The sequence below is a fragment of the Thamnophis elegans genome, chromosome 2 (assembly GCF_009769535.1).
Source record: "Thamnophis elegans isolate rThaEle1 chromosome 2, rThaEle1.pri, whole genome shotgun sequence".
Taxonomy (NCBI): domain Eukaryota; kingdom Metazoa; phylum Chordata; class Lepidosauria; order Squamata; family Colubridae; genus Thamnophis; species Thamnophis elegans.
In genome coordinates, this window is record NC_045542.1 from 130,154,834 (window position 1) to 130,177,832 (window position 22,999).

Here is a 22,999-nt window from a genome sequence, read left to right on the forward strand (position 1 = left end):
TGATGTGAACGGAGGATGAAATGAAGGCAGAATCATGAGGACAGGACAGGTCTTAGAGCCCTATATAGCTTCTCAATTTTAGAACAGTTGTTCCAAGAAGTATAATAATTCCAATATATATGATACTGGAAGTCTTTAACACCTATAATATTTATTTTTCATATGTGCCTTATTTAAGCTTAATGCTTGATGTCTTGAATAACTCAGTTTTGTTTCCTGGCTTTATATTTTGAAATCTTCCTTATTTACAAGGCATTTTGAAAAACTTTGTTCCTTGGTGTATTTAAAGTTGTTTAGAAAGCCGACTGACTCTATCTTTGGCAAGTCATGTCATCTATTGGTCAAATTGCTTTGTCACTGCAATCTTCTTGGTGATGTCTGTAAGTTGCAGCAAGAGAGACTGGATCCAAGGTTATAGTTAAATAGCCATCCTAATTCCACACAAGCCTTTAAAACAAACAAATCAAATCAAATACATTGTATTCAATCAGTGACGTGTGCATCCATTCTATATTTTATAACTTCTTCACTTAGGAAGAAATATATTTACCAGATCTTCAATAGTCTTCTGGTGTGGTGTTATTTAGTTGCACTTCATTATACCTTCAGAATGAATGAAGATTATATATGTATGGAAACAGATTTTCTGAGAATGAAGCTTTCCTGGCCGTATGACATGCACACATAATTCTCAGTGACAGTAATGGGACAGTAATAGACCACACAATGCACAAAACATATTTTCCATAAGGAAACCCAGGCAGCATGTGGAAATTCCATTGCTTCTTTGCAACAGTTTAGAATCCAGCTGGCAAAATGAAGACTTTGTAAATGGAACCATCTTCATGGATTGAAATAGTGAATTGCTTCTTCTGTCCACAAGCTCTTTGCATATAAGTCTCACTAGTTCCAACCAAAGGGCCTTCAGGGGATAATATTTATTTACTGTAGAAGTAAATAACAAACACTTTGAAATTCCAATTCCCAAATTAAAAATGTTCTGGTCTCAGAAAACAATTGTCATTAAAGTCTCTTTCCTGCATACTTCCATAGCATTTCATTCTTCTATTACTGTAAACTGGATGTGTCAGACTCCTGTAATCCAATACTGGGTATTGGACTAGCTGTAGCTCTCAAAGGTGTCAGCCTGATGTCAAATCTAATGCTGGGAACATTTATAGAGAGCCTGAAACAAATGGGATCTTTGACATGGCAAAACAAGTGTTCACTCCACAACATTAGTGGCCGAGTCAGAGACATCTTGGTTGCATAAACCAATTGTGACTATGACAATATGGGGAAAGATGCTGAGTGCATGGTGAATTGGATGCAGGTTGTTCAACGTTAAATGAACGTTGAAATGAAAACCAATTGTATAGATAGACACAATATGGTTAGCATATTGGATACTTAAAACATATCATTATTTCTAGAATTAATAGGTTAATTAATAACCTATTAATTAATAGGGGATAATAGGTGTGCTATTTTACTCATTTAGCCTCTTCATAGGTTCTGTTGGGGGCAAATTTATTATTTAATACATAAATTACCCCACAATGTGGAAAAGTTACAGGCCTATATTTCAAGATTGTTTAACGAATAAATAAATCTTACATTTTTATACTATATAGAAGAAAGAGGGAAAATGGTAAAGGAATAAAATAGAGATGTACTGAACATAGAAGCCAAAACAAGAGTTCAGTTCTTAAATAAAGCAGAATATTCTTCATCTTGAGTAGTATTCTGTAAAGGTTAGATGATGTGATAAAACCTTAATTAAAAAATATTAGTGAAACAGTATTCAGAAAGAATACTTGTCTTTGCTCTTCTTTTTTTATTAATTACTGGCATGAGGAATTGGAGTGAATGTTTATCCAAACAGCAGATTATAGAAACTGTCAATGCATTGTTGATTCATACACTTTCACTGTTGATCTTGGCCATGTTCATCCTTCTTGCTGTACATTCCTTGTTCCCACTGAAATTTTGCCCTTGCAAGTCCAGATTTCTTATATGGCAAATCAGCAACTAAATGTTTCAAAAGTTCTAATCTAGGCATGTCATAAACAACATTATAAACAACTACAGCACTCTGAAAGATCAACTTTTTCTCTGTAGCATGTTGAAGGCCATCTGACTTGGGGGTCATTATCCGGCACTATTTCCTTCACTTTCTCATGTCTATCCAAGAGGTTTTCTTGGGAGGAGTGATAGTGACACAGTGATTAGAATACAATATTGCAGGCTAATTTAGTTCACTACCTGGAGTCCGATCCTCACCAGCTCAAGGTTGACTTGGCCTTCCATTCTTCCAAGATTGATAAAATGAGGAGTCAGATTATTGGAAACAATATGCTGACTCTGTAAACTGCTTAGAAAGAGCTGTGAATCACTATAAATCTAAGTACTATTGTTATAGCTATTGCTAAAATGAAAGCATGGTTTACCACTGCCGTTTCCATGGAACATGAAATGCCTTTGCCATTGTCAATAAAGTAATATCTGCCTCCTAGGACGCATCTTCCTGTATCATTGCTCTCCTGATACAGATAACTCCTGTTGGCTGGGATGACCTTCACATTTTGGATGATCCTGCTGGGAATAAATAATCTTGGCATGCACCTCTTGCCATTTTTTGTTAATCCCTTCAGGAACACTTACACACAATTACACAACCATTATGAGGCATCATAGTATGACTTAAAGTGAGGTTGAAAAGACAGCAAAGGAAAAGAGGACAAATGCTTGCATATCTCTCTGTTGTAAAGCAAGGGTATTTCTGAAGATGACTCTGAAGCTCAGCCATTAATTGGATACAATTGCTTGAGTAGTGAATTTCTGAATCTTTTTCCTTCCTTTCTTATCCTGCCAAATAATCTATCTCCCCAATTCCTTTCTGCTTCAAGGAGGAAAAATGATGATGATGGCTGTTGCGTGTGTTTTTGCCTAGAATGTTTGTCTTCTCCTTTTTGACTTGCTTAATTCAAGTGTGACTCCAAAAACAAAGGTTTAAAGGTGCTGTTTTTATAGTGTCTTACATGTCATGGCATTTAGCTACATTTTCAGCATTATACATTTTGGTGACTCAAAGTGAGTAGGGGGTATCTAACCCATTTAGTGACGTATACTTATGTTAAGTAAACATGTAAATCTGAGTCAGTAATCCTAAACTTAGAAGCCAGGAAGGCAAGTTTACAAAATTTTATTGCTGCAACTAATAGAAGGGAATGTTTAAGTAATACATTCTGTATTGGGGAGTAGAATATCCTAAATTGTGTTTAAACTTGACCTTGATCCAAATGCTTTCCTGGGTCAGTTTTCATCCTGTTATCTTTGCAGTTCCTCTCTTCTTTTCCCCTTCGCTGCAACAATCCCCTTTTCTATGGACATTTCTTCAATTTAGAACAAATGAAGGTACAGATGTGATATGAAATGGTTAGAGTTACTTTTATGAAATTTCTGAGCTTAGCCTGCATTACCTGCCCCCTGACCATTTTGAAAATGCCTATAGACATTATCTTTTCACTCTCATCTGCTGCTTCTTTGGCTGCTCAAGACAAAGTGCACTAAGATACTTTTTGTCATCCTGCATAAAATTGGGTACTATTGGATGGATATGACAGCAATAACACTGGTCTTTCTACAAAGAAAATCCTAGATCCAATCTCTAGTACATTCAGACAGAGTTGGAAGTTCTTTAACCCTGAATCTAATTTCGGTTAGCAAAAACTCTCTCCCCCATTTATTATTTTTTGCCCTCCATGAAGAGACTTCCGAGCACACATTTGTGTACCTGGAAAACTTCTGGTGAACATTTAGGGCACAATTCCTCAGTGGGAGGGAGGAGATGGTTCACTGTCCTGATAAAGTAGTTTGTTCATTTAGTGCTTGGGAAAGTTCCTATCAGGCACACCTCTTACATTTCAGAGAGTTGGAAGGGATTTTATACATCATCAGCCACAAACCTCTACTCAGTGAATATGTCACCACAGAAACTCTACTCAGTGAATATGTCACCACAGAAAGTTGGGCAATCTTTAGTTGAAGTCCTGCAGCAATTACACCACCCGTCCTGGGGATTTGTTCCACTGACAAAGCATCCTGTAATTTAAACCCATTAGATTTAGATATGCTTCTTTGGGTAGCAAAGAACAAGTTTTTTGTTCTCTTCATTGTGACAGGTTTTTTTTTAATATCCGAAGAGTGTGATTGTGCTCCATTTCTAGCTAGGCTAAAGATATCCAGTTCTTTCAGATTTCTTGTGTGTGTGTGTGTGTGTGTGTGTGTGTTTGTGTGTGTGTGTAAGAGAGAGGGGGGGATTGTTTTCTGAATCACTGACATTCTCCATTGCCTTCATTTGTATTATTCTTAAAGGTTCCCAGAAATGGAAACAGAACTGTATTCTAGATGAGAACCGATGAACCCAAAACAAAGATACTGTAGAAATATTACTTCTTATGGCTACAAAACTACAATTGTATCAACGCTGGTCTCTTTTTCCTTTCTTTAAAACACCATCAGACTGCTGCTTCCACATATTCAAGAGTCAAGCCAAGAATCTCTTTCCCTTTACTTATGGATCCCTATTCTATTAAAGTTGTATTGAATTGCATCTCCAAGGGATTAGGATTTCCTGCAAAGTTCTGACACCTGCAAGTTTGACAAAATGCTCTGAGAGAGGAACCACACCAGAAGAACCGTCCTCTTTCTGCAGAACATATTGCAAGTAAACATGGTGTGCTCCAGCTCCCAGCTATTTCTGAAGAAAATAGCGAAGAAAAAGAAGAGAAAAAGCCAAATAGGTTATTTGCAATGAGAGAGAGAGAGAGAACCTTCTTGCATAAAATCCCAAGGGATCCCCCGGATACCAGAAACTGCTCCAAGAGTCTCTCAGCACAGAACTTCACCAACTCTCAACCCATCAAACAAAGAAAGCTTCATGTAACTGCCATCTACCCTTCCCTGTGCAAACTCCTGAATGCTTCAGCCAAGCCTCTTTTTTTTTTCCTTTCCCCTTTTCTTTTTCTTCATATATCCGGCGAGCCATACTGCTGATTATGCTCATGAATAAACAGCATTCTCAGCTTCAGGGAATCAGGCCTCTCCCGTCCGAATCTCTCTCTCTCTCTCTTTCTTAAAAAAAAAAAGAAAAAGGAGAAGCTAAACCCAGCCAAAAAAGGCGAGAGCAGGAGGGGTTTGGGAAAGGCCTTGCGTGAGGGGAAGGAGGGAAGGGAGGTGGGCGAAGGAAGCTCTGCGCTTTAACTAGGATCAATGCGGTAGAGGATTCCTCACCAGCCTTTGCAAGGAAGTCTGAGGCAATTAGTTCAGCCAGTAGACAGCCCGCAGTCAGCCAGTCTGGGCTGCTCCTCGTGCCTCGCAAGGAATGAGAGAGGAGAGCGGTGAGAATAAATGTCCGGTGACCTCTGCAGTTGGGGCTTTTTCTTCTCTCGAAGGAAGATTTTCTTTTTGTTTTCCCCTTCCCCCCCCCTCTCCTCGGACACCGTGTGATTTGGAACGCTTGGGGTTTTTTTTAAATATATAAAACTAGTTGATTAAATCGCGGCTTCATCTTATTTCTCACCCCAGAGAAGTGGGGGAGTTTGGGTGGGTCCGTGCGCTCGGGTTGAACGGACGGACGGAGGCGTTTGCCTTGCGGTCACCGAAGGCGGAGAGCAATGGGTTTTGAACTGGATCGCTTCAACGGGGACGTGGATCCCGACTTCAAATGCAATCTGTGCAACAAAGTTTTGGAGGACCCTCTCACCACCCCTTGCGGTCATGTGTTCTGCGCCGGCTGCGTCCTGCCGTGGGTCGTGCAACAAGGCAGCTGCCCGGTGAAGTGCCAGCGGATGTCCACCAAGGAGCTGAACCACGTCCTGCCCTTGAAGAGCCTCATCCTCAAGCTGGACATCAAGTGCGCCAACTGCGAGCGGGGTTGCGAGAAGGTGGTCAAGCTGCAGCATTTGGCCGAGCACGCCGAGATGTGCGACTACTCGCCGGCGAAGTGCCGCCATAAGGGCTGCACCGAAGTGCTCAACTTGCGCGACGTGGACGCGCATATGCGCGAGAGCTGCGAGGCCCGGCCGGTGGGGATCTGCGAGCAAGGCTGCGGCTTGGTGCTCACCCATCGCGAGCGCAAGGCCGGCTCCCACTGCTGCCTGCAGGCGCTCAAGGCGCACAACGGCGCCCTCCAAGCCAAACTGGCCGGCCTGGAGAAGGAGCTGAAGAAAGAGGCGCTGCGGGCCGGCAAGCGGGAGAAGTCGCTCCTCTCGCAGCTCTCGGCCGTGCAGCTCGAGCTCCAGATGACAGCGCTGCGCTACCAGAAGAAGTTCACCGAATACAGCGCCCGCCTCGACTCGCTCGGCCGTAGCCTGGCCGCCTTTTCGCCCAGCAAGGTGAGTGCGACTCCCCGCTCCCCTTCCGACAGGCGGGCGGCATTGTGACACCCCCCTCCCCTCCGGCTACTTCTCTCCCTTCCACCCCCTTTTTTTTTCTGAAGTCACTTGGCCTCTCATGGGGCGCCCCAGAGAGAGGGGGTGGGGGCAGCCTTACGGTGTCTTAAAGACTGCCACCTATGTCTTTGGATCTAATCAAGTGGCCCGTGGCCCTTAGAAAGCGAGTACACCAACCCTAACCTTAAACCCTAATCCTAAAGTTGCATCCTTCAGCATTCACTTCTGAGCATTGGTAGATAGGATTGCTCTGCAGCTATGTGAGCTTTTCAGCTACCTGGAGGCCTGTGTGGGTAGCTTTCTCAGAAATCTCTTTTGCTATTCATATCTGTGGGATGCCCCAGTTATGGAAAGCTTGGTTACACAACACAGTATTTCGTGTTTTTTTAAAATCCTTCCTTTCCATCTCTCTCTCCTCTCTCTCCCTCCCTCCTTTTCTCCCCTCCCCTCTCTCTCCCCTTGCCTCCCTCCCCCTCTTTCTTTCCAAACATTACATACCAAATGTTCTGGCCCCTTTTATGTACCTCCCATATTCATCCCTGCAGGATAAACTCTTTTGAATGTGGTCGCCTCCAAATGTGCCAGGCCTTTGCATTCGAGTGGGGTCAAGAATAGTTTGGCCCAAATGTTTTGGTGAGAGGAAACATCCCTCTTGGGGTGTGGGAAGAAACAAAACAAGACCCTGAGGTTGCCATACGAATGCCAGACTTTTGGCATCCTGTATCTGTAACTTGGGAATCAGCAAACAAATCAAGGCAGAAGGAAGAGTGAGGAGACAGGATATTTGTTGTTTATTTTCTTCTCTTTTCCTTATTAGCGAGAGTTGGAGGAGGGGAGAGCTCTCTTGTCTCTTTTCTTTGAAATTTGTTTAGCCCCCTCCAGCCTCCCTCTAACTCTCCCTTCTTTACAGACATATCTGTCAGCTGCAGTTTCAGCCAGCTGGTGGGCTCAGCGTGAAGGGCAAATATTTACAGCTAAGCTGCTCTCCACTAACTTAGGAGAAATAGGACCTGCAAAGCAGAGATTTGGTGGGTGGTGGTGGATGATGTTTAATCAGAGTTTAAGAACCTCTACCAAGTTCCTTTGCTTTTTCTGGTACTGTTGTTTTTTTTTGGGGGGGGGGGAATGATGCAAGTGCAACTCATCTTATATCCACAAAAAATTGCCTTTGTGGATTTCTTTTACACAATTAAGTTTTATTGTAGACACCTCTTATTGAACACGTGTCTTTTTTCTCCCTTGAAATGACAGTTTCTTCAATCATGATGGATTTTTAGGAGTTTTGCAGTTTTCCCCATCTCTAGCAAAGTTGAGCGGTGGCTGGGAATTATGGAAGTCAAAGTCTACTCATTCAGAGACCCGGATTGGGGAATAGAGTTAGTAGAGAGTTTGAAATACTTCAATGTTTTGATCATAGAAGGAAAAAGACTTCAAGAAATCTCTTGAAATGAAGGCATGGATATTCAAAAGGCTAGCTTTTTTATTCATTTATGATCATTTGGGCAAATTACATATATTTTCTCTTAAATGTAAAAACTTACTAGAGTTCCCTAGATAATCCTTAAGGCCATCAGCATTTATTGCTGTAAACCACCAGGAGTTCATGCAGATTACAGTGTATATAAATAGAATCAATTAGTAAATAAATAAAAGCGAAAGCATAAATGGAGCTCTCTTAAGGAAAATAAAAGATAACCCAGATCAGCATTTCCTTTTTCGCTTCTCTCCAAAAGGGAATGTTGATACTGCAGTTGGGATGATATCACTTAGAGGTGATAGCAGGAATTGGTAATTATGTAGACAGATCACCATGTAGCTTTGGTAACAGCTGTTTCTCATTATGTTACAGAGTGTGGCTGTCCATTAACATATCTAAGTTCATCTATTACCAAAGGCACATGTGAAATCTGTTTTAGGATCTTGAGAAAGCAAGAATGATAAAATGGAGTTTGTCCCTTGTAGCTTGCAAAAATCTCTTGATTCAGTGCTACCCAAAAGAATGATCTATCTTTTCACTTCAAAACCCTTAGAGAAAGGAAGTGTAACTTTAATGGGAATCTTGTGAACATTGATTCTTAATTATTTAGCTCCAAAGTTGCCCATAACTAATGTTCTCTGACTTGATGGAAAATACTCATATCATTAAATATTTGTAAACACACTAAAAAACAACAACAACCAAGGAAGATGCAGTGGAATACAACACAGTAATGGAAGAATTGGTGTAGTTTTCTTGACAGCAGCAGAACAGACATGTCTCAGTATTTCCTTCTAAGATGTTTCTTTGATTTCTCATTCTAGCCTACTGAGTACAAAATGTGACATTCCTGGTAAAAGAAAAATGGCTTTGCCTAGCTCTGAGTATATTACGTATATTTGGCCACATATTTTAGGAGAGATGGTGACAAACTGGAGCATGTCCTAGGACAGTGATGGCGAACCCTTCTGGCACTGAGTGCTACTTGCGCATGCTCTTTGGGGCCACAACCTGGGAGAGGAGCTACCCAGGGGACATGTGTGTGCCAAAAAATGAACGTCCAGTTTCTGGCATGCACATGCACACCAGCCAGCTAGTCTTCTGGGTTATTGGTGCGCATGCACGTATAACAGTCAGCTGCCAGCACGCATGCTCACACTGGAAAACAGAAGACCAGCTTTTCCATTTTCCAGCACTGCCACATGCACGAAGGCCAGCTGATCATTGCATGTGCATGTGCACCAGAAACCCAGAAGAGGAATCGGTGATGCCGCGCGTGCCAGGCAACATGGTTCCGCATACCACTTTGGGCACGTGTACCATAGGTTTGCCATCACAGTCCTAGGAGGACAACCAGGATGCTAAAAGGTTTGTAAGAAAACAGAAGGAATGGTTGCAAATGTTGGGTGCATGGAGAAGAGAAGACTGTGGGGAGATTATATAGCTTTCTTCAGGTAGCTGACTACCTGCATTATACCAGTAGAAGATGGGGTAGGATACGGTTCTCCATATCTGGGTTAGGTCTTCACTATTTGGGTTGCTACTAATTTTAAAATATATAAAGAACTGTGGTTTCAGATCAAGGTAATATGTGTTGAGTTCTTATGTGAGAGAAAAAGGAAACAAATGGCCAGAAACCTGAAGTTTCTTCAACTTGCTTCCCCCAGTAAGATTGGCAGCTCTTAAGGAACTGTTTTAAATAAACTTTCAATCCAATCATACTTACTAGAAAAAGTCAATATTGTGAGAGTCCAAGAAGTAATTGTCCCATATTGCTCATTTACATTGTGGACTGTGGGATAGCTAAGACTATACCAATGTGACTTGATGGTAATCCAGCAAACCTCAGTCATTATTGTGGTCCCCTTGTAAAACTAAATCCATGGGGAAAATTCAGTGAGCTGTAACATTCAGGATCTGCATTCATTTTCAACATACAACTTTATGTTCACATTTTTTAAAGTTTCCTATTCTGTGGAATTCCATACAGTAGAACCTATGGTCATGACCATAATTTTTTCCATAACTTTGGTCGCAACCCAATTTGGTCATGACCTGAACCTAATTTTGGAAATTTGGCACATACAAAAAAATTGGCACGGAAGGGGAAATCGGCCATGAAAAAAAAGTGATTTTTTTTGTTCGGAACCCAATTTGGTCAAGGTCAGAAGCGTTCATAGAGGTTCTACTGTACCCTTATTTGTATACTGCTGATACTAATCTGATGACTTTGATGTTAATATGAAACTTTTTGTTTCCTGGTATTTCTTTAATCCAAGCTAGGGTATACCACCAAGCTCTTCTCTTTTGGCTCCCTAACCTGGATACCTAAATGAAAACCAAACTTTCTTACCAAATGTAATATTATTATTATCTATACACTAATCATATATTAGTATCTTTCCCCTTTTGAAATTTATATTTCTGCTCTGTCCCACAATATGAGCCTCAATTGCTGATTTGTTTTGGGATCTGCATTCTACTTTATTTATTAATTTGTTCCATTTCTATGCCGCCCATCTCAATCAGTGGCTCTGGATGGCTTGCAGTTACTTTCTTTCATGTTAACTCTTGCCATAAAACCAGTGTCTGAATACCTGGATCTAGAATTTGGATACCTGTTAAGGTGTTAAAATGCAGATAGCTTTTGTAGTTTCTTATAAGTGTTTTATTAGCATATTGGAATAATAGAATTCGATCTTAAAGATCCCATTCTGAAATTTTGAGCAAAAAGCTATATGCATTTCTCAATCTGTTTTCGTAAGTATGCAGACAGGGAATGACCTCATCATTGGAACATGTAATGTCTGAATTGACTTTTGGTCTTGTAACAGGGCTGGGGCATTATTATATTACCCAACTGGACACTTGCTATTTTCTTGTTTAAAGTCTTCGATAGCGTGCAGCAATGTTTTCATCAGATTTATGGGCACAGCTGGATAATATGACTGTTTGTTTTCAGCCTGCCCACAAAAAGGCTGTTATGCAGTTTTCAGAAAAAGGCAGCATGTAATCTGCAGAAAGCCCAAAGGTGTCAAGTCACCATAAAAGTGTGGCACAGTCTTCAATCAATTACATGTCTTTCACAGCCTGTTGGGCAACTTTCCAAGGTTAACAATTTCGGCCAAAAGAAGTGCAATTAGAAAATATACATCTTTAAACATTGAAGAAATACAGAGTCAAAAGACAGCATGGCTACAGATCTGTTCTCCTTTCTCGCCTGTGTGGGGAGTGAAAGGATGGCAGGTTTCCAGTATTTTGATCCCTGGATTATTTAATCAGACCGCGATGTCAACATAGTTATGTGCAGCAAAGGGCAAAGTTATAAACAAATGGCAGGCAGGCATACTGGCTCGGGGATTAGAGTGATACTAAGATATTTTGCAGCAGTTAATGTAAAACGGTTTCATTCATAAGCCCACCATGTTGCACCATGTCAAAATAAGCTTATATAAAATACTAATTGTCCCAAGGGCAGCTGTTAGTATTGTGTTTGCTGTGCTTATTAGTTTTAAAACAGTCAATGTACAATTGAGCTATAAAAATATAGTTTCTTTTTAAATATATATTTTTGAGTGTGAGAGAGGATCAATGTTGCATTTTCTTAGGTTATGACTTAAGATGCCCATGAATAATGCATATATATAATTGTATTAGGAAAATAAAGCATAAATTGAAAAGATGGGAAGTCCTTGCCTAGGAACAAGTTACAATGGTACTGAAAAAGTGACTTATGACTGCTTTTCACATGACTGTTGCAGCATTCAGTGGTCACATGATCAAATTTCAAGCACTTGGAAATTGGCACGTATTTATGATGGTTGTAGTATCCCTACATGGGTCATGTTATCACATTTTGTTACCTACTGACAAGCAAAGACAATGGGGATGCCAGATTCACTTAACAGCTCTGTTGCTAGCAGCTGTGATTTACTTAACAAATGTGGCAAAAAATGGGGCAAAAGTCATTTAACAACTTTCTTGTTAAACAACAAATGTTGTTCTCAATTGTGGTTGTATGTTGAGGACTACATGTAATTGCAAATTATGCATATGCAAGTATTTAAATAACATCAGGAAATAAAAATAATGTCTCCGTGAAATATTTATCCCAAAACATAGCTAAAAAGGTGGTATCATATGCAGTGAAATCTCTCCCCCATCTTTATTCATGGTATAAACAGTGATACTGTCTGCTTCAGTGTGGAGGTTATAAGGTTATACTTTAATAATTTTCTTTATTTTTGTCCCATCAAGTCAAGGGAAGACATAATGTCCCTCTTGGATATTTAATGAATATTTGAATCAATATAATAAGGTTTGTTTGTGGTGATGGTATAGAAGTGATGGTTGAAGTTGTGACTGTGTGAAATTTTTACGCAGTGTTACTGAGAACCCAAATGATAGTTAATTTATTTTTTTATGTTCCATGTTAAATAGATTGATGCAATAAGGATTATGGAATATGAGATTAGCTATCAAATATGAAGCTGCATTTGACAAGAAAAAAAATGAGTGAATGATTGCAAGGTGAACAAATAGATAAATTTGTATACTGTGGTAGAATGTTAAAATGCACGAATGGTGGTAGAAATATATTAGATAGTTTGTGGTCTGTTGCAATTAAGTAAAAGGCAAACCCAGTTGTGTAGAGGAGCATACATCTTCTACCAATGGAAGTGAGAAATGGGTTTGTCAGAGAAGTTTAGTTGAATTCAGTTGACGCAAAGGTGAACAAATGTGGAACGAATGTGGCTTGAATGCAAAATTAAGTGACTGGTATAAAATCAGTACATTGATTTGATCTAGTTTTGTAGTAGAATAAATTAATTAAAAAATGAATTCCCCAAAAAGTGCTTATTTATATCTTGCCCACTTCATGACCATTTGCAAAAATATAACAAAATCTAAAATAAATTATATAAAAGCAAGGAATAGAAAGTTCTTTCTGGAGTTGTCGAAAGCTCTAAGCTTTACCTAGCACAATAAAGATGGAGTTGCTTTGAGTCTCATTCTCATGTTTTCTCTCTCCCCTAAGCTGAGATAGCTCTTTTGCAAGTCTTATTTCCATTCCATCTTTCTGGGGACTATTAGAAATTCCATCAAATTAGCAACATCCCAATATATGGCGTGGCTAAGATAGCATAAACAAACATTCTGTAAAAATGCAGTTATTGAAATGCCTTCTTCAATACTATTTACTCTACTGTGGGAGATAATGTATTCCAGAACGTGGGCGGCACAAGAGAAAAGGCATCATCAAGCCCCCAGTCTACTTGGAGAAGGTGCTCTCAGCATACTTGTCTCTGAAAACTCATAAGACAGGTCAAAATAACTGATGTTTGACTGTCTTGAAAATTCTTATTAGCTGAACCTTATAGGGTGATATTCAAAAGTTTGAATTGGACCCCAGAAGTAATATATGAAGGAAGAGTGAATGGACTTAAAGGAAGGGAGAAAGGGAGAACGTTATTGTTGGAAGACATTGATCGGCTCCTGGGGGGAAAAAAAGACTACAAATTTAAAGAACAAAAGTCAATGTCTGAAAAGGTGTAATGACTTAGTGGAAACAATTATAGTTTGTTTATGAGTATAGGAGGTACGAGAGGTGAGTATAGGAGGTATGTTGGTGTTGGCTGGACCTACATAGATGCTCTTTATTTTTTCTGTTGTTTTTATTTTTTGAATGTTAAACTTTCTGTAGTTTTTTTTTTACTTTTTTTTAACTTTTTTTAACTTACTGCTTTTCATTGGTTCTCAACTTTGCATAATGTTGTTTACGCAATGTGAACAGTAGCTGTTCTCTGCTTTTGATAAGGTGGTCTTATACATTTAATAAATAAATGTCAAATAATAATAAAATATAAGGGCATACAACTTTTCTTACCTAGAGATCCAGAAGGCTTTTTAGATCTGGTATACACCACAAATTATTTAAGTAAAAACTCAAGTAATAGAAGCTTTGTGAAGAGGGGTTTGAGAGTTTTAAGTGGTAGAATGAGGGACTTCAGCCTGTACAAGGGCACAATTTCCCATTTGGTATCTTAAAATCTCACAACTCTAAAAATAGAAACAAGCAAGCACATAAGGAAGCAAAAAAGAAAAAACCCACTGCTAATTGTCTCACTTTGGAGGCTGCAAAAGGAACTCATAATAGGTTCAATTCATCCCTTAGAAAAGGGGTATAAACTCGATTCCATTCCACATAAGGGTTGTGTTTGACCTTGGGGGGCCAGGGTGGTTATGGCCAACTCACCGTCACTCGTGTTGTGGGTATTTGTGGTGGCTCAAGTGCTCCATCAGCAAAAACGGGCTCCCAAACTCAAATTTTGGCTGCCACAGCCTCCTGCAACCATCTGGCAGTGAAAACGCATGCAGCTCCCAAGCTCCATTTTCACTGTCAGAGGGTTGAAGGGAACAATGACCACTGAAAATGGGTCCCCTTCGGGGAAAAGGGCGGCATATAAATGTAATAATAATAATAAATCAATCAGCTCTGGAGCCCATTTTCCTAGCAGAAGCACCACAGACCAGTCTTTTTCTATTTCCAGGGCAGCCCCGCAGGCCAGATCTAAGCACTCTGAGGGCCGGATTCAGTTCCTGGGCCTTGAGTTTGACACCTCTGCCTTAGAACATACCTATTACCACCAGTTTATTTAGTAATGGTGATGCCATTGAAACAACTGTTCATGTTTTAATGTTTGTTCTTTTATTTTTATTTTCCCAAACAACCATTATTGTCAGCTTGGAATACAGAATTATTTCTTAAGAGTTTGACTCAGCTGTGGGAAGACCACATTCCAGAAACATTCCATTTGTTTCAGGATCAGATGATCTGAATTGGGTGGGGGTAGGGGTGGTATTTTGCAGAAAAATCTTTCCTTAACAATCAGTGTGATTGACAGAGAAGATATTTAGTCAGACTAGAAGAGTGGAGCACTTTCTGCATTCTTTAAAAATGTTCATTTCTGGAGGGGCAAGAAAGTTGTCACAGCTTTGAAAGCACATCTGGTAGAATTATCAATATGGGTTTTCCTCCTCCCCTCTCCAATTATTCTGCTAAAATGCAAACAGTTATGAAATTAGGATACATAGCAAAGTTGATGCGAACAATGTTTACAAAACTTTGCTAAACATTTTCTCCCAAACTTAATTGGTTACTATATAACACTCCCATTTTGTTCTTTTCTTATAGCAGCATTGGAATTAGAAGTAGCAATGGAAAGATTTTTCCCCTGCTTTAATCATGGCTTCAATTCTAAATGAAATCTAGAATTGGTTTCTTGATTAATATAGTTCTTTTTTTCTTCCATCAAGCAATGGGAAACAGAGGATAGGACTTTGTGACAATGACATCCGTGTGTTTTCTTTTCTGAACTTACTAGATCATAAAAGCAGCCTCCTAGGACTGGATGTTTTTGTCTTTTTGTCTACTTTTTTTCTTCTGAAAGTGGTAAGCATGCAATAAATTATAGTGAGCAGAGAGCAGAGTTTCTCTGCAGACTGGATTTTGAACATACACAGTATCAGAGAGTGAGATACAGTATAAACATGTTTAGCTTATATGAAAAAGAATCCTGATGAAATCAGTGATATTTACATATAATTTAACTTGAGGCATTATGATGCATTGTTCTTTGAAGTCTAACTTAGTAGTATTTTCCAAAGTCTACTTTGCTGTACAATTTTACAAGTTAGTAGGAATTTCTAAGAATCTGTAATGTTTATTAGCTGATTTTAGCTCTCTTTCCTTTTCATTCAAAGCAGTGACAGGAAAATATGTGACCCTTCAGCTTACAGAATATTTCTTAGTATTAATATAACTTGACTGACAGTTTCATTATTAACATGCAAAAAGAAAAAGAAATATAATAGGATCTTGAAGCTCTTTTAGTCCAACCCCTGGCCAGGTCAGGTGTCTATTAACATCCCAGACAAATGGTTGTCCAATCTTTTTTTGAAAACCTCCAACAATCAGGAAGGCAAGCTTTTCCACTGATTAATTGTTCTCAATTCAGGAAATTCCTCCTTATTTCCAGGTGTCCATTTGACAAGCTTCCACACATTGCTTCTTTCCTTCCCTCAGGTGCTATGGAGAATAAATCGATGCCTATTGGTCATCCAACTGGAATACTGATGATACTGTCTATGTCACATTGTTCTGTCATACCAAGAAGGAGGTTGTGGTCTACTTTGTCAAATTCTTTACTGACTTCAAGTATATTATATCCCCAGCATTTCCCTGATCTACTCTTTAGTTGCTTTCTCAAAGAAGACAATAAGATTTGTCTGGCATGATCTGTTTTTAATATATCCATGCTGAACTCCAGTAATCACCTTGTTCCTTTCTAGTTGCTTACAAACCTGCTGTTTGATTATGTTTTCCAGGATTTTTCCAGGTATTGATGTCAAGCTGTGTTACATACCAGCTTCAACTATAGTGGTTTCCCCGAAGGTCTTCTGTTCTGGTGGGGACAGAGGTTTAAATCTCATTGGTCGAAGGGTCTGACAGCTCCCTATAAAAGGGCTGCTGTCAAATTCAACCTTCGCTGGATTGTTCTCACTTGTTGCATTTAATAAAGAGCTGTTGTTACCGTTAGCCTGTGTATGCCTATCCATTATCCGATCTAATACTGGTGACGAAGGTGGGATTGGAAGGCAACTAGGCGAACCAAAAAAGAGGGTAGCAATCCAGCAAGTACATCCAGCCTGGAGCTCAGCGCGGCTTTGAGCAGCCATTTTGACCGGCAAACTCAAAACACCCTCAGGACACAAAATGGCCATGCATGCCCCACTGACTCCATATGATCCAGTCACTGAGCACTGGGACTTGTATATGCTACATTTTGACTGTTTCCTCGAGGCCAACGACCTCATGGGCCTTTCTGAAGGCTGCAAGAAGAACATGTTCCTCGATTACTGTGGACGGGAAGTGTTCAAAACTGCCAAAGACCTGTCAGAATCAACGTCGCTAAAATCGGTCTCTTGGTCCATGCTCCAGCAGACGCTAAGGACCCACTACACTCCCAAGCTGTCTAAGCACGTTCGCTGGCATGAATTTAACATTTGCAACCAGTGGAAAGGTGAATCAATCAACGAGTACATTGCGGCGCTACAAAAAGGCTGCAGAATACTGCAAGTTCTGATACCTAGACGAACTCATTCTTGACCGTATAATTTGCACTGTGTGACTACGTGACCAGTAGGATTGTTCCATCTAAGAGGGGAGGGGTGTTACATACTAGCTTCAACTATAGTGGTTTCCACCAAGATCCAGTAGGAACAGAGGTTTAATCTCATTGGTCGAAGGGTCTGACAGCTCCCTATAAAAGGGCTGCTGTCAGACTCAACCTTCACTGGATTGTTCTCACTTGTTGCATTTAATAAAGAGCTGTTGTTACCGTTAGCCTGTGTGTGCCTATCCATTACCCGATCTAACAAACTTATTGGTCTGTAGTTTCTTGGATCCACTTTTTTAAAAAGCTTTATGAATGTTGGAACCACATCAGCACTTTTCCAGTCCTCTAGAAATTCTCCAGGAGCTCTGAAAGATGTCATTCTGCGATTCTGAGATCACATTAGCTAGCTCCTCCAATACCCTGGGATGTAAACCATCTAGTCGCAGAAATTTGAACTAATCAAAAACAAATAGATATTCTCTTGTCAATCCCTATTTTGACCCACATTTTTGTTCTGTTTCCTACAGTGCTGCTTTTGATAGATTGGGCTATTTTTTTTCTTTTGTGTAAAGACAGATGCAAGGAGGGAATTAAGCAGTTCTTCTTTCTCCATGCTGCCCATCCTCTGTTTGCCATTTTCTCCCATTGGTGTACCAACCATTAACTTGATTTTCTTTTTGTTCCTTTTTTATTGAAATATAACTTTCTTTGTTGTTATTTTTGGCATTTTTTTGCAACTCTTAGTTCATTCTGAGCGTTAGCTTTCCTGACTGTCTTTGCAGATTCAAAGATTCATTTGCTGATATTCTGCTCTAGTTTTATGTCCCTCTTTCCATTTTTTTACTTTTTTACTTTATGCCCCAAAGTTCTTTGTGCAGCCATGCTGGTCTCATCTGGAGTCGTTGGTTTTTAAATTTTCAGTAGTATTGTTTTTGTTTGGACCTTTATTATCTCATTTTCAAAGTATCCCAAGCATCCTGTATCATTTTTCCCATTAAGATTTCCACCCATGGAATCCTTATTATTATCTCTCTTACATTGTTGAAATCTGGTCTCTTAAAGTCTAAAACATCTTTGTCACATTATTACAGAACAATTGTAATTTATGGCATTAATTAATTATGAAAGCTTGGAAAATGTTTGATTAAATTCTATGCAGAATCATAACTTTTTTTTTACTATTTTCCTATGTGATTATTTTCCATTACTTGCACACTGTAGACACTATGGGTTTGATAAGTGTGAGCTTGAAATATAACTGATGGATTTGAAATAAGTTTAACCATTTCAGCTAATAATTTGAGTTAGGCTAAAATTAGAATATCTAGAATTTCAATGTTTTGTGGGAACCATATTCATAAACAAGGTGTGTGAGAATGTGATGATCAGAAGCTAATAGTAAAGATCCATGGATTATTATGCACACATTTTGCATACCCATATATTTTTATAGTGTACTCAAATGCTGATCATTTTGATGATCTGGAACTAGTATGTATAACTCCAGTCTGTTTTCATTAGACTAACTGCCCAAAGGACTTGAATCAAGCCTTGAATTCCAGACAGTTCTGTTATTTCTCTTGTGGCTAAAACATAAACAGGAAGATTGATTTTGCAATACTGTAACTAGGATATATATTTTCAAATATTCAAGCAACTGAAACTGAAAAGTAACCCTATCAAAATGGATGTAAGCATTCTTCCCAATTTCAATAAACCTTTTAACAAGATTACTCCATTATTTCTTCATTTTAATCTCTGGGCTCTTCTGGTTTTGGCACATCTTAGGTTTTCAAGAGGAATTGTGGTATAAATGTGAAAACCTTGATTTAGATGGCTTTGGGAACAGAAAAAGAATGGTTACTTGGGACTCTGTAAAATACATTAATTTCAAGTCACTTACATATTAGCTAATATTTTACAGGATGTTAAAGATGGAGCAAAAATTTTATCTTGACATTTACATTTTTCTGATTTGCTAATTCTCTGGGCCATTTGGAAAGCAAATGTTTACACTTTTGAAATCATAGCAGATGCAAGTAACCAGGTATATTAAATTGGAATCTTTGTTTCCTATTTTGAAAACTGCTAGGGATATTAAATTATTAAGCAATAGCTTGTAATTTGATTCTCAATCATAGAAGTTGATGTTCAAATCTGAAATTAGTGGAAATGTATGTGGCTATAGAAATATTTAAATCAGTTGATTTTTAATGGTGGATTTAAATATTTTGAGAATTATTCCTTTAGTTTAGTGTGTTTTAAAAATACACATAGCGATATATACAGCTGAAAAACATATGAACTAACCAGTATACTTTATCAATCTGGAGGCACTTTTAGATCTATTCTATTAAGGAATGCCTTTCCTCAATGGAACTAACAATTCAATTTTAAAAGATTCTGAAAAAGGAAAGGATGTAATCTTAGTTATATTGTATCTATTTTTATTTTATGGAAGCTTCAAAATTACAAGTTTATATCATCTCCACATATATACTTTGATTTCATTTTTATTATTCCACAATAAACACTGCTTGATATAGTAGTGGGGAGACACAGTTGTTGCACTCTCCAGTATTACTGATGTGAGATTAAAAGAAACTTAAAACACTCCTATTTTCCCAAGAAATACAATACTGACTCTTCATAGGATCTTTTATAGCATAATAATACTACCTCTGAGTAGAGTGCATCTTGAACTCTGCTCTTGAAGCTCTAAGTAGAAATTGTTTCCATCCCTGATATTTGATATTTTATCAAGTGGAATTGCAAGTGCTTAGAACAGAAACCACATGCATGAAAGGGTGCTTTCTCCTTCAGTGCTATGTCTCCCCTTTTCAGCAGTGATAAAGGATGTAAGGCCAGCAAATGACCTTCCTATATTTAGGAACAGGGAACAGTAGCGGACTGGACATGATCATTTTCATGGTCAGTTTGTTATTGTATATGTACTTGCTCTTTTCATAATAAAGCAAATGGTACATATTTTAGATATGGCAATTTTCTCTAACCATTGTTTCCTATCAGACGAATAATTGTATCCATTACATTTAGAAAAGTCTGAATGCAAATAATTACAAAATATTTTGTAAATCGGGGGAGGAGGGGTGTCACTGAATTTGATTAGAGTCAAAGAGCCCTTCAGTCAAATATTTTGTATACGTATACGTATACGTACGTGTACACACACACACACACACACACACACACACACACACACACACATATATTTAGTGTCACAACCCCTGGTAAGCCCCAATTATGGGAGGAAGCTAACTGCTTCCATCATCTGTCAATCGGCTCGTCACAAGAGTCCATCATGACAGAAACCCAATATTTTTACTGTTGCCTTTGTTATATTTGTGTTTTATTTGTGCTGATAAATAAATAAAGGGAGACTAGTATAGATCTATTTCAAGCTATTTAGCTCTCATCAGCTAGCTAGCTTCGAATCCCAGTAAGGGTATGGCTAGCTGATGAGAGCTAAATAGCTTGAAATAGATCTATACTAGTCTCCCTTTATTTATTTATCAGCACAAATAAAACACAAATATAACAAAGGCAACAGTAAAAATATTGGGTTTCTGTCATGATGGACTCTTGTGACGAGCCGATTGACAGATGATGGAAGCAGTTAGCTTCCTCCCATAATTGGGGCATACCAGGGGTTGTGACTTTAAATATATACTTTTCTCCCTGGCTCAGCTGATAATGGATCAGAGCCTGTGGCTTAATGACTAAGACGTCTGCCTAATATTTAATATAGCCCAGGTTCGAATCCCAGTAAGGGTATGGCTAGCTGATGAGAGCTAAATAGCTTGAAATAGATCTATACTAGTCTCCCTTTATTTATTTATCAGCACAAATAAAACACAAATATAACAAAGGCAATAGTAAAAATATTGGGTTTCTGTCGTGATGGACTCTTGTGACGAGCCGATTGACAGAGAATGGAAGCAGTTAGCTTCCTCCCATAATTGAGGCATACCAGGAGTTGTGACTATATATATATGAATGAATGACATTTCCCCTAAGGCATTGTTTTCTGGTCAGAAAATATCACAATAGACAATTTACAAAGATGAAAATTGTGTGATCAAATAAGGTTTACTTCTGTTAAAATGACTGATGTTATGAATATTGTATTTTGATAGGGCATAAGAGAGTGGAATAAATATCTCCAAGTTTGATTTCAAAAGATTGCTATGTTTTGGTAAAAGGTTGCATCATATGGAAAAGGGAATTCTTTCTTCAGAATAACTATTCTAATTTTGATCCATTTTCCTTTACTCTGATGTCATGTTTATAACAAAGTTGTGAGCAGCCACATTCCTCCCTTCTAATTTATTAATAATTAGATTGTAATAAATCTCAGTAAAATGTTTGAGTAAAAGGAGAGCGATAACAACATAGCATCATGAATATTTATGGAAGATATGGACTGTATACACTACATTCCTAGAACTATGATCCTTTTTATCTCAGAAGGTAAGCTGTATTTGCATATTTGCAACTGTATTAACCAGCACCATTAAAGGCTTCTAGCTAATTAATATTCCAGTATTTATCTTTGTATTTTCTTTATGTTAAATACTTGTAGTCATGCATATGAAGATACTTGCTTCTGTAAATGACACATGCAAAATCAGTAGGTCCTTATAAAAAAACTAAAATTTTGTCTTAGAAAAAAAGAAAAAATTCAAGGTAATAAAACTTAGTGACTGCTTCGTTTTTTAAACATGTAGAAACCTACTCTTCAGCCAAGTCCTAGTACCTTTTCAAATCATTTTTATGAAACAAAATTTGTCTCCCACTTGTCAATGTTAAATTGATTTTCCTTGCTTCTTTCCAGGGTGAAGAGACAAAGACATTTAATCTTATTCTTCATCGTGATTCAGGATCTCTTGGATTTAATATAATTGGTGGTCGTCCATGTATGGTATGTTGATTTAATATATATTTCTTATGAATATTTGGTGCAAAATATGTGTTTAGAAAAAAATAATGAAATATATAAAACTATAATTCTAAGCATAGGAAAAAAGGCCAATTGAAGATCGAGCCTGATTCAACATTAGAAAGCATATTTAATTCTCACTTAGTGACCACAATGGGACTAATTGGTCATTTCCCAAGCAGTTGCTTTATTTCAGCTTCTCTTTGATTTCCAGGCCTGCAAAAGTTATAAAGTTACTTTTTCATAAATTCTGTAACTACAAACAGCCCTGTAATGAAACAAAAAGTTATGATATTTATGTAGTTACTTACCAAGCACATCTAAATTATATTAAAGTAATCAAAATATATAACCAAGCATGTCACAACTTTTGAGCGCCCTAATGTTTGGAAATTGAAACTTGAAAAAAATGACATGCCCTACTAAGAGGCAGTCACTATAAAAAGACAACCTGTAGGATTTACTCCAAAGAAACATGAGATCTGTAATGCAACATGTATATTTTGCCCTGAAAAATATTATCCCCATTCATATACAGGTAGACCTCAATTTAGAAGTAACAGTTTAATGATTATTCAAAGTTACAACAGCACTGAAAAAAAGTAACTTATTACCATTTTTCACCCTTACAACCATTGGAGCATCCCCATGGCCATGTAATCAAAATTTGGATGCTTGGCAACTGGCTCATATTTGTGGTGGTTGCAGTGTCCTGGGGTCATATAATCAGCTTTTGCAACCTTCTGACAAGCAAAATGAATGGGGACGCCAGATTCATTTAATAACTGTGTTATTAACTTTATTGCAGTGATTCACTTAACAACTGTGTCAAGAAAGTTTGTAAAATGAGGCAAAAGCCACTTAACAACTGTCTTGCTTAGCAACAGAAATGTTTGGCTGAATTATGGTTGTAAGTTGAGGACTACCT

The 22,999-nt window shown here is 38.3% G+C and overlaps 1 protein-coding gene across 1 annotated transcript in view; it reads left to right on the forward strand.

The window, feature by feature from the left end:
- The first annotated feature begins 5,317 nt into the window (after window positions 1-5,317).
- Window positions 5,318-22,999, forward strand: part of PDZRN3 (PDZ domain containing ring finger 3) — a 219,060-nt gene continuing 201,378 nt past the window's right edge. Inside the window, exons 1-2 of the mRNA XM_032212346.1 lie at window positions 5,318-6,398; window positions 21,967-22,053. Coding sequence (XP_032068237.1) covers window positions 5,679-6,398; window positions 21,967-22,053 — 807 coding nt within the window. The 5' untranslated portion in view covers window positions 5,318-5,678. The remainder of the gene's footprint in view (window positions 6,399-21,966; window positions 22,054-22,999) is intronic.